This window comes from Salvelinus sp. IW2-2015, unplaced genomic scaffold, assembly GCF_002910315.2.
Source record: "Salvelinus sp. IW2-2015 unplaced genomic scaffold, ASM291031v2 Un_scaffold3504, whole genome shotgun sequence".
NCBI lineage: Eukaryota > Metazoa > Chordata > Actinopteri > Salmoniformes > Salmonidae > Salvelinus > Salvelinus sp. IW2-2015.
The window spans coordinates 32,169-43,143 of record NW_019944784.1 but is presented as its reverse complement, the minus strand read 5'-3'; the positions used below and the strand labels follow the sequence as shown (position 1 = coordinate 43,143).

At 37.8% G+C, this 10,975-nt stretch overlaps 1 protein-coding gene across 2 annotated transcripts in view; it reads left to right on the top strand.

Moving 5' to 3' along the window:
• The window catches only part of LOC112075998 (microfibril-associated glycoprotein 4), a 16,293-nt gene extending 5,378 nt beyond the window's left edge, over positions 1-10,915 (top strand). For both annotated transcript variants that reach the window (XM_024142897.2, XM_070441139.1), the window contains exons 2-6: positions 1,943-1,998; positions 2,150-2,341; positions 9,325-9,421; positions 9,820-9,987; positions 10,627-10,915. In XM_024142897.2, the coding sequence (XP_023998665.2) occupies positions 1,943-1,998; positions 2,150-2,341; positions 9,325-9,421; positions 9,820-9,987; positions 10,627-10,673 (560 nt within the window). In that variant the 3' untranslated portion in view covers positions 10,674-10,915. The remainder of the gene's footprint in view (positions 1-1,942; positions 1,999-2,149; positions 2,342-9,324; positions 9,422-9,819; positions 9,988-10,626) is intronic.
• The last annotated feature ends 60 nt before the right edge of the window (positions 10,916-10,975 follow it).

Here is a 10,975-nt window from a genome sequence, read left to right as displayed (position 1 = left end):
CAGGGGTGTCAAAGTCAAATGGACGGAGGGCCAAATAAAAATTTAGCTACAAGCCGAGGCCGGACTGTTCGAATGTTCATTGAAAAAATTTTAAATGACGCATATAGTCTAGTGAACCTAATTGAACCTACTGAAAACCTAACAAATATATTCCAATATGATCATAAATAAAAGCAATATTTTCTTATGGCTCTGTCATAATCTTTAATTTTCAACAGACACAAAACAAATTTCCTTTATATAAAATCCCCATAACATGAACATTAATGAAAGAAACCGTATTCAAGGCACCATCAGTAGCCTATATTTTTCTATTTTAGCAAAAGTGGGTAAATTTACTTCAAAGAAAAAAACAATAATAGCAATTTTTCTATCATCCACTTCAACGAATATTTTTAAAATTAATTGGATTGAAACAATAAAATAAAGTGCAAAAATCTATTAATCAAAAACAACACTTTGTTTAAGGAGAGTAACATGCAGTGAAAACAAATATTAAACTTTAACTTTTAAACTTGAACTGAGTAAAAACTCTAAATATGTTGATTGCACATGTATGTTCACTTGTTTGAGGTTGAGGGTGATACTTGGTGTGTTCCCATCTTTTCCACAAGTTCTCAATGTTCGGGGTAAGGCTCTTGAGCTGAGGAATCCTCAGAATTGAGTGGAGGTGTTCAGCAGTAAGTCGACTTCTGTGTGATGTTTTGTTCAGGTTCATCAAAGAAAACAGTTGTTCACAACAGGTATGTGCTGCACTGCTACTTGTCTGCACTACTGCTACTCATTGTCAAGAGAGATAGGCCTTTAGTAAAGAAGGAAAGATAGGTGTTTAGGGCTCCCTCTAAGGCACTGCATCTCAGTGCTAGAGACTTCACTACAGACTCTGGTTCGATTCCAGCCTCTATCACAACCGGCCGTGATTGGGAGTCCCAGAGGGCGGCGCATAATTGGCCCAGCGTCGTCCGGGTTAGGGTTTGGCCGGGGTAGGCCGTCGTGGTAAATAAGAATTTGTTCTTAACTGACCTGCCTAGTTAAATAAATATTAAAAGAAAGATAGGTTTTTAGTAAAGAAAAGAAAGATAGGTCTTTAAAATTAATAGGCCCTGAAGCAAGGATATGCATATTATTTGTACCATTTGAAAGGAAACATTTTGAAGATTGTTTAAATGTGAAAGGAATGTAGGAGAATATATCACATTATATCTGGTAAAAAAGAAGATAGATAAGATATTTTTTTTTTTAAATGTCTTTTTTTTGTGTGCCGTCATGTTTGAAATGCAAAAGAAAGGCCATAATGTATTATTCCAGCCCAGGTGACAATTTAGATTTTGGCCACTAGATGGCAGCAGTGTATGTGCAAAGTTTTACACTGATCCAATGAACCATTGCATTTCTGTTCAAAATGTTGTATCAAGACTGCCCAAATGTGCCTAATTTGTTTACTAATAACTTTTCATGTTCAAAACTGTGCACTCTCCTCAAACAATAGCATGGTATTATTTCACTGTAATAGCTACTGTAAATTGGACAGTGCAGTTAGATTAACAAAAATTTAAGCTTTCTGCCCATATCAGACATGTCTATGTCCTGGGAATTTTTATTGTTACTTACAACCTCATGCTAATCGCATTAGCCTACGTTAGCTCAACCGTCCCGCAGGGGACCAACCAATCCTGAAGAAGTTTTAATAAAATATGTTATATACCAGCACATTTGACATAGGGTACCGGTCCAGTAGACTTATTTGTACCTAATGAACATGATACGATTGTTTAGTTCAGGGGAAAAGTCATCCTGGGGGTCGGAAACTGGTTGTTCGATCCGATGGCACAGCCTCTGCCTTAACTATTTAACCAATAGTAGCTTTGACCTGAAGAATACTGTTGTAAATATGCTTCACATCCACTTAACTTACTCTTTTTTTTGGTCAACTTTTTTTTAGTAAACTATACAAAAGTTTCCTTCAAAGGCAAACGGACATCTATCTCAACAATGATGGTAGGTGTTAAATTAATAAACCATTATTAGAATAAGCAGAAAAACTGCATTCGTAGATACTAATGTGAATATGAGACATGTATCGTTTAATGAACCATCACTAGACAGTAGTTACATTACAACTGCTGTATCCATCTACCTTGTTGTACAGTTCAGCTTGATGCTGGCTCTACTGGTCCCCGTGGCGGTACAGTCCTCCCTGCATCCAGTGGACTGTAACGAGGTGTACCAATCAGGTTCTGGACAGAATGGGGTTTACACTATTTATCCTGCAGGATCCACCTCACCTGTCCAGGTGTTCTGTGAGATGTCGATGGACAGTGCACATCCAGGAAAGTGGACGGTCAGTATCCAATATTTCTACCAATTTTTAAATACACAGGTATTTACTTTTGTTTTTTTAATAACACTGTTAGCAATAGCTGTACGTTTTTACTGTAATTCTACTGTAAATTAACTCACTTCCGATTACATTTACATTTATGACACAAACTGTTAAAAAAGTACCAGTCATTTTACAGTAAGTTACTGGCTATTGAGTTGCAGTGAAAATACAGTAATATGTTTTTACATTTAAACTGTATTTCTTCAGTAAATATACAACAACTAACTGTATTTTTACAGCTAAATGTAAGGTGTTATAGCTGTAAAATGACAGTATGCTGCTGTATTCAGATTACAGTACACTCTTGTACACTGAACAAAAAAATATAAACACAACATGTAAAGTGTTCCATGTCCCATGTCCCATGTTTCATGAGCTGAAATAAAAGATCCCCGAAATTTTCCATACGCACAAAAAGCTTATTTCGCTCAAGTTTTGTGCACAAATTTGTTTACATTCCTGTTTGTGAGCATTTCTCCTTTGCCAAGATAATCCATCCATCTGACAGGTGTGGCATATAAAGAATCTGATTAAACAGCATGATCATTACACAGGTGCACCTTGTGCCYGGGACAATAAAAGGCCACTCTAAAATGTGCAGTTTTCYTCACACAACACAATGCCACAGATGTCTCAAGTTTTGATGGAGTGCGCAATTGACATGCAGGATTGTCCTCCAGAGCTGTTGCCAGAGAATTGAATGTTAATTTCTCTACCATAAGCCGCTTCCAATGTTGTTTTAGAGAATTTGGCAGTACGGCCTTACTAACACGTGTATGGCGTTGTGTGGGCGAGCAGTTTCCTGATGCCAACGTTGTGAACAGAGTGCCCCGTGATGGTGGTGGGGTTATGAGCAGGCATTATCTATGGACAATGAACACAATTGCATTTCACCGATGGCGATTTGAATGCATAGAGATACAGTGACGAGATCCTGAGGCACATTTTTTTTTAAAGGTATCTGTGACCAACAGATGCATATCTGTATTCCCAGTCATGTTAAATCCATAGATTCGGGTCTAATGAATTCATTTCAATTGACTGATTTCCTTATAAGAACTGTYACTAGGTCAAATGGTTGAAATTGTTGCCTGTTGCATTTATATTWTTGTTCAGTGTAAATAATTTTACTATAATTTTACAGCAACTCAGTAGTCTGTAAATTATTGAAATTTTACAGGATAATTATTACAGTAAAATGTTCTACAATTATTTACTGTAGGCACACTTGGGARTRAACCTCACCTGGGTTTGAACTCATAACCTCTTGTTTGCCAGTGACCTGAATGTCTTGCTCTGCAGGGTAGATCTGTGGGCTTGACAAAGGTTGGCCACAGATGTAATGGCAATAAATACATTTCTGCACTTAGCTAAATGGCAGTGCTCAAGGAGTACCCCGCCAGTACATCACCATCCATCTACATGTCAAAGCGCCAGGGAACAACACCCTAACCGTACCCATATTGTTGGGAGTGTGTTGATATACAGCGCATTCTGAAAGTATTCAGACCCATTGACCTTTTCCACATTTTGTTCGGTTACAACATTATTCTAAAATGGATTAAATCGTTTTTTCCCCCTTATCAATCTACACACCATACCCCATAATGACAAAGCAAATACATGTTTTTTTATCATTTTTTGCTAATTTATTAAAAATAAAAACAGAAATATCACATTTACATAAGTATTCAGACCCTTAACTTTACTCAGTATTTGTTTTTGTTTTGTTGTTTATGTATTATTTTATATTTTTAGGCGTAGATCAGCTTTAAATAATATAATAATATATTATATATTTTTTAGGGGTAGATCAGCTTTAATAATAATAATAATATATTATATATTTTTTAGGGGTAGATCAGCTTTAATAGCGCAGATAGATTGTAGCTTCCATCAATGTAATTGTCTGCATCATTTCCAYTACCCCATATATTTTTGGGGTAAATAMATATATTTATATACATACATACCCGCCTATATATAAATATACATACATATACACACACATATACATACATACACATACCCACATATATATATGATGTCCATTCAGTTTGATATATATTTGCCATATATTTGCTATATTTSCTATGTGCTATTTCACAAAAGTTCTGAACCTATATACATTTTACAGACACAGTATATTTTACATTAGTTATCTTGTTGTTATTAGTCCCAACCTTCAGCTCCATTCAACCCCTCCCAWRTATCTCTTAACWCCATCCATATTGGATTTCTATTTGCCACATATTTTTCAATTGTGCTGTGATGCTTCACAAAAGTACTGAACCTTAAAGTACTGAACCTTTCTATTCTCATAGTTTCTACAGATTGTAAATTAAAGATAAACATTTTTTCTAAAATAATTATTATATTATTGATTGATTGACTATGGCTTTTCAAATCACCCAGTATTGCTATCTGCAGRGTTAGTTCTAGCTAGGTAAATGTTATAATTCTTCAGCCATTCCTGGACCTGTGACCAAATAACGAGCTACATATGGACAYTACCAAAATAAATGATCTAATGACTCTGCCTCCTCACAGCAYAATCTGCAGAGCWGGGAAGATTGTATCCCCCATATATATAACATTCTATTGGTTGCAAGAATTTTGTATAATAAGTTCAATCGAAGAATTCTAAGTTTTGAATCCGGCGTCGTTTCGCGTATCAGTTCATAAACCATGTGCTATGGAATCGGAAAACATCGAAAGTCRCTTCCCAACTTTTTTGCAATTGATATGGCACAGCTGTCAATTTTTTGGTCCTTAAATGAAACTGGTATATGTTTTTATTTATCACAATTTTCCTTAACCAATTTTGGTCTTTAATGCAGGGCCGACAGACAAGTTCCTTACTTCCTCCTCCTTCCACTTGCCTCTTCCATTTTTGTGGTGATGCTGCAATTAGTTGGTTGTAATTTTGGGTAGAGCAGACATRMCKATATATTTGTGTTAGCTGCATGTGTGATATCACTTCACCAGTCCTATTTATGATCGAATTTAAAAAGATTATACCTTAAAAAAAAAAAATGTTGAAAAAGTATATTTATATCATTAGTATATTTGAGTTTAACCACAATATTTGTTGTATTATTTATTCTGTCTTTTCTGGTGGATTAAACTGAAATTGCAACAAACTTTCCATGGCTTGTTTTAAAAATAGCGACATTTTGGAGATGATTTCGTTTTCAAATAGCTGWAAGTGAGAGGTTGTAATCTAAATAAAGGGAAAGAGGACGTTCTTGAACATGRGGTGAGACATTCTTACTAATTTGCTAGAGAACCAGTTTTTTTTAAGGTTCTWTAAAGAATCATGCTCATGAGGTTTTAAATGGAACCTGTATGGTGCTATAAAGAACCCTTTACTGAGGTTCTATAAAAAAACACAAATAAAACGTTCTATATAGCACCAAAAAGGGTTCCGCTATGGTTAGAACGTTTTGGGGGTAATATAGAACCCTATTTTATGGTTCTTTATGGAGAATGGTTCTATAAAGAACCTTTCTCAATCTCAAAGGTTCTTTGTAGAACCATACAGGTTATTTATTCTATTTAACTAGCCATATTATATTGTTGAAATTCCACAGGTGTTATTATTGTGTTATTATTGACTATTTGTATTAAGTGTGGAAGCTCTGGAGGGTTACGAGGTAATAACTTGGCTGGAACAGCCGGGGGTCCCTGAGGAGAGAATTGAGAACTAATGATTTAGTCAACGGTTCTCAAACGACACAAGACCATAATGCGAGTCTTTCACAACACACTGTCACTGGCCATAGACATATACAGTGAGCTCCAAAAGTATTGGGACACATTATTTGTTATTTTGGCTCTGTACTCCAGCACTTTGGATTGGAAATGATGCAATGACTATGAGGTTAAAGTGCAGACTGTCAGCTTTAATTTGAGTGTATTTTCATCCATATCAGGTGAARCGTTTTACATAGTACCCCCATTTCAGGGAACCAAAAGTATCGAGATACATTCACTMATATGTGTATTTAAGTAGTAAAAAGTAAAGTATTTGCTCCCATATTCCTAGTACGCAATGACTTCAACAAGCTTGTGATTTGACAAAGTTGTTGGATGTATTTGCTGTTTGTTTTGGTTGTGTTTCAGATTATTTTGTGGCCAATAGAAATGACTGGTAATTGTATTGTGTCATTTTGGAGTCACTTTTATCGTAAATAAGAATAGAATACTTTTCTAAACACTTCTACATTAATGTGGATTCTACCGTGATTACAGATAATCCGGAATAAATCTGGAATAATGATGAGTGAAAACGTAACAGACGCACAAATATCATACTTTCAATGCTAAACGTTTGACTACTGTAATACACATATAAGTGAATTTGTCCCAATACTGTTGGTCCTCTAAAATGGGGGGACTATGTACAAAAAGTGCTGTGATTTCTAAACAATTCACCCAATATAAATACCAGTCCTGCACTTTAACCTCATAGTCATTGTATAATTTCAAATCCAAAGTGATGCCAGAGCCAAAACATCAAACAATGGGTCACCATCCCAATACTTTTGGAGCTCACTYTATTAAATGTAATGGCATAATACAACACAGTAGATAAACTGGAATGACATTCTCCCTCACGTTTGCACAAAAAGAGCTGTGAGCAAACCACACACCAAAATATTCTAATTAACAGCTGCCCCACATTTTAATTATCACTAAACGAGGATGGAATCCTTATTTTCAACTGCAAAGAACCATTGAATGGCTCAAAGGGTTATTTGGGTCACTATGGTTCCACATAGAAACATCACCCTTCCTAAAGACCCCTTGAGGAACCCTCATTTTTCAGTACGTACCGCGAAAGTAGCTCACCTTTTAGCCAGTTACATTAATACTTTAACGAAACCTTCCGAACTAACCGGTTCCTGGGCAGCCTAACTCAGGGCGAACACCATTTATCCTGAATGAAGTGTCGGAGCAGCGAGTTGAGGACCAATAAAATCAGATTTCCTCCGTCTCGCAAAGATTGCGTCGGCATCCCCTTCATTTGAGGAAGATTAAATATTTTTTTTATAGTAATGTTACAATAACTATCACGTTACCCATATAGTGATGATAGAATGCACTTGAAACTTCAAACACAGTAAAACGTGTCTATGACTTTAATACAATGATTTTATTGATAGGAGTGGGGGGAAAAGGTGTTGCGTATTGACAAGCACACCAACAACAGCATTGACGATAAGTAATAAAAATAAAGATGACTCTATTTCACACCGTAGCCTGTTGAATTAGCAAGATAACTTTTCTTACATGTTTGATTTCGGCACAAATTAAAATGTGTCGCCCATGGATTGACGTTTCAACATTGTCTCGGTGAAGAGTTCGGTGTTCGACTAGCCACGTGTGTCATGCACACGCAGTTACAAAACCGCTAGAGTTAGCTTCATGCGGACAAGCAATATTTATCGTCTTAGAACAGACGAAGCCTGAGCTGGAATGTGAAGCTAACTGAAGCTGGCTAGCTTTAGAAAACCCTGACTAGATCTAGCTTCAATCGTAGTATGCCCATCAGGTGACATAGCAGGATATTCAGGTCTCTGGTAACCAAGAGGTTTCCAGTCCAACTTTCAGGTGTGGTTGAGTCCCAAGTGTATTCATAGTGAAGGAGTGAAGATTTTTCTGTCATACTTATCCTGTAAAATTACATTAACTTACGCATTGTCATCATTTACAAGTCTGTACTGTAATCAGAATACAGCAGCATACTGTCATTTTATATTAATTCAGATACAGAAAAAATACAGTAAGTTGTTGTATATTTACTGTGTTTTGACTGCAACTTTTAGCAACGTTCATAAATGTATTCTTGGTAAAAAGACTGTGGCCAATCGCTACCATTACTACACCTGGTGGTGTAGCAGGAAACTCAGGTCACTGGCAGCCAAGAGGTTATGAGTTCATATCCCACGAGAGGATGAGTCCCAAGTCATATCCCACGAGAAGTTTAGTCTCAAGTCATATCCCACATGAGGATGAGTCCCAAGTCATATCCCACGTGAGGATGAATCCCAAGTCAAATCCCATGAGAGGTTGAGTCCCAAGTCATATCCCACATGAGGTTGAGTCCCAACTCATATCCCATGTGAGGATGAATCCCAAGTCATATCCCACGTGAGGATGAATCCCAAGTCAAATCCCATGTGAGGATGAGTCCCAAGTCATATCCCACATGAGGATGAGTCCCAAGTCATATCCCACATGAGGATGAGTCCCAACTCATATCCCACATGAGGATGAGTCCCAACTCATATCCCATGTGAGGATGAGTCCCAAGTCATTTCCCACGTGAGGATGAGTCCCAAGTCATATCCGCAGCGTGATGTTGAAGTCCGCACTCATATCCCATGTGAGGATGAGTCCCAAGTCATATCCATGTGAGGATGAGTCCCAACTCATATCCCATGTGAGGATGAGGTCCATGAGTCATTTTCCCACGTGAGGATGAGTCCCAAGTCATATCCCACGTGATGTTGAGTCCCAACTCATATCCCATGTGAGGATGAGTCCCAAGTCATTTCCCACGTGAGGTTGAGTCCCAAGTCATTTCCCACGTGAGGTTGAGTCCCAAGTCATATCCCACATGAGGTTGAGTCCCAAGTCATTTCCCACGTGAGGATGAGTCTCAAGTCATTTCCCATGTGAGGATGAGTCCCAAGTCATTTCCCACGTGAGGTTGAGTCCCAAGTCATATCCCACGTGAGGATGAGTGCCAAGTCATCTGAATACAGCAGCATACTGTCACTTTACAGCAATAAGACCATTATTCAGCAGTAAAAATACAGTTACTTGTTTTCTGTATTTTCACTGTGTTACCTTCTTCTTCCTTCTTTACACAAAATAACTGATTTCCTATTCAAACCAGTCAATACATTAAACAATATCTCTCTCTTAATCAGGTGATTCAAAACAGACAGGATGGATCAGTCAACTTCCACAGGAAGTGGGATCAGTACAAGAGTGGGTTTGGGAGCGCAGCTGGAGAGTACTGGCTGGGTAAGAACTGATTAAATGTCTAGCCTCCTGTAGTATCCTTAAATGCTTCTTAGAATTACGACTCATGAGACTTACGTACGGTTTAGTATTTAATTGTAACTTAGATTTACATTATCTTATGCACCTGGCTTAAACTACCTGAAGCTTTCTTAATCATGGTAATATAGGCAGACATAGGAAATAGCTACGGATAGCGGGAAGCAAACCCCCGTCTTGAGTCAACACTGCCATCTATTGGTAAACATAAATATACCAGGTTACTACACCTCCAGAACATTCTCCTCTTAGAACCCTGTTTCAGAGAATGAGCTCATCCTGTTTGTCCCTAATTCATGTAAGTTCATTTGTCGTTGTATTCCAACAACACGGTGTGCTTCTATGCTGGTACTATTCTCCAGGACTGGAGACGATGCATCTTCTGACTATGAAAAAGACCTATGAGCTGAGGGTGGACATGGAGGACTTTGAGGGGAAGAAGGTCTATGCTCAGTACTCCACCTTCTCTGTTGGACCGGAGGCTGAAGGGTACCTGCTAAAGCTGGGTTCATTCAAAGATGGAGGAGCAGGTGGGTGACAACTTATATTGTCCAAGATAAAAATTATAAGAAAAAGTTCCAAGAATATAGAACCAGAATATAGTACCAGAAACAAATTCTGAAGAAAAACAGTCCCATAAAATCTGTCATTAAGGATTCATAACTGAAGATTTGCCAGTGGAAGTGTTATCATTAGGTTATCTAGAGCCCTTTCCTTGTGTTGCTGGGCTGTGTTCTTTGATCTTATCCTCAGGAGATTCTATGACATCACAGTGGTCAGACATCTCTGTTCTGTTTTTAGTCCTTCAGTGAGATTCGTATGCCATCACAGTGGTCAGAAAATTCTTGTTCCTTCATCCTCGAGATTGATTCTTATGACATCACAGTGGTCAGACATCTCTTGTTTCTTATCCTCAGGAGATTTTTATGACATCACTGTGATTCAGAAATCTCTGTTCTTATCCTCAGGAGATTCTTGACATCACAGTGGTCATAATCTCTGTTCTTATCCTGCAGGAGATTCTATGGACATCACAGTGGTCAGAATCTCTGTCTTATCGTCAGGAGATTCTATGAATCACAGTGGTCAGACTTCTCTGTGTTTATCTTTTTAGGAGCGGAGATTCTATTACTCAGCTAGTGGTCAGACATCTCTGTTCTTATCCTCAGGAGATTCCAGTACTCATCAAGTGGTCAGAATTTACAACGTTAGATAATGACCAGGACCTTAACGATAGCAACTGTGGCCAGATCTACTAGGGTGGATTTTGGTACTACAACTGCCATTTTCTAATCCCAATGGGATTATACGCGTGGGGGGAGTCGGGCCTACGGTGTTGGCTCATACTGGCACATGGAAAGGCTTCACATACTCCTGAAAAGATTACCATGAAGATCAGACCAGCCACTGGATAGAAGAGGGAAACACCTTAAGCATCTCTATTTTCTAAACAACATTAAATCCACATTTTTAATAACAATGATTGTCATAAAAAACATGTTTCCACCACTTGCACAC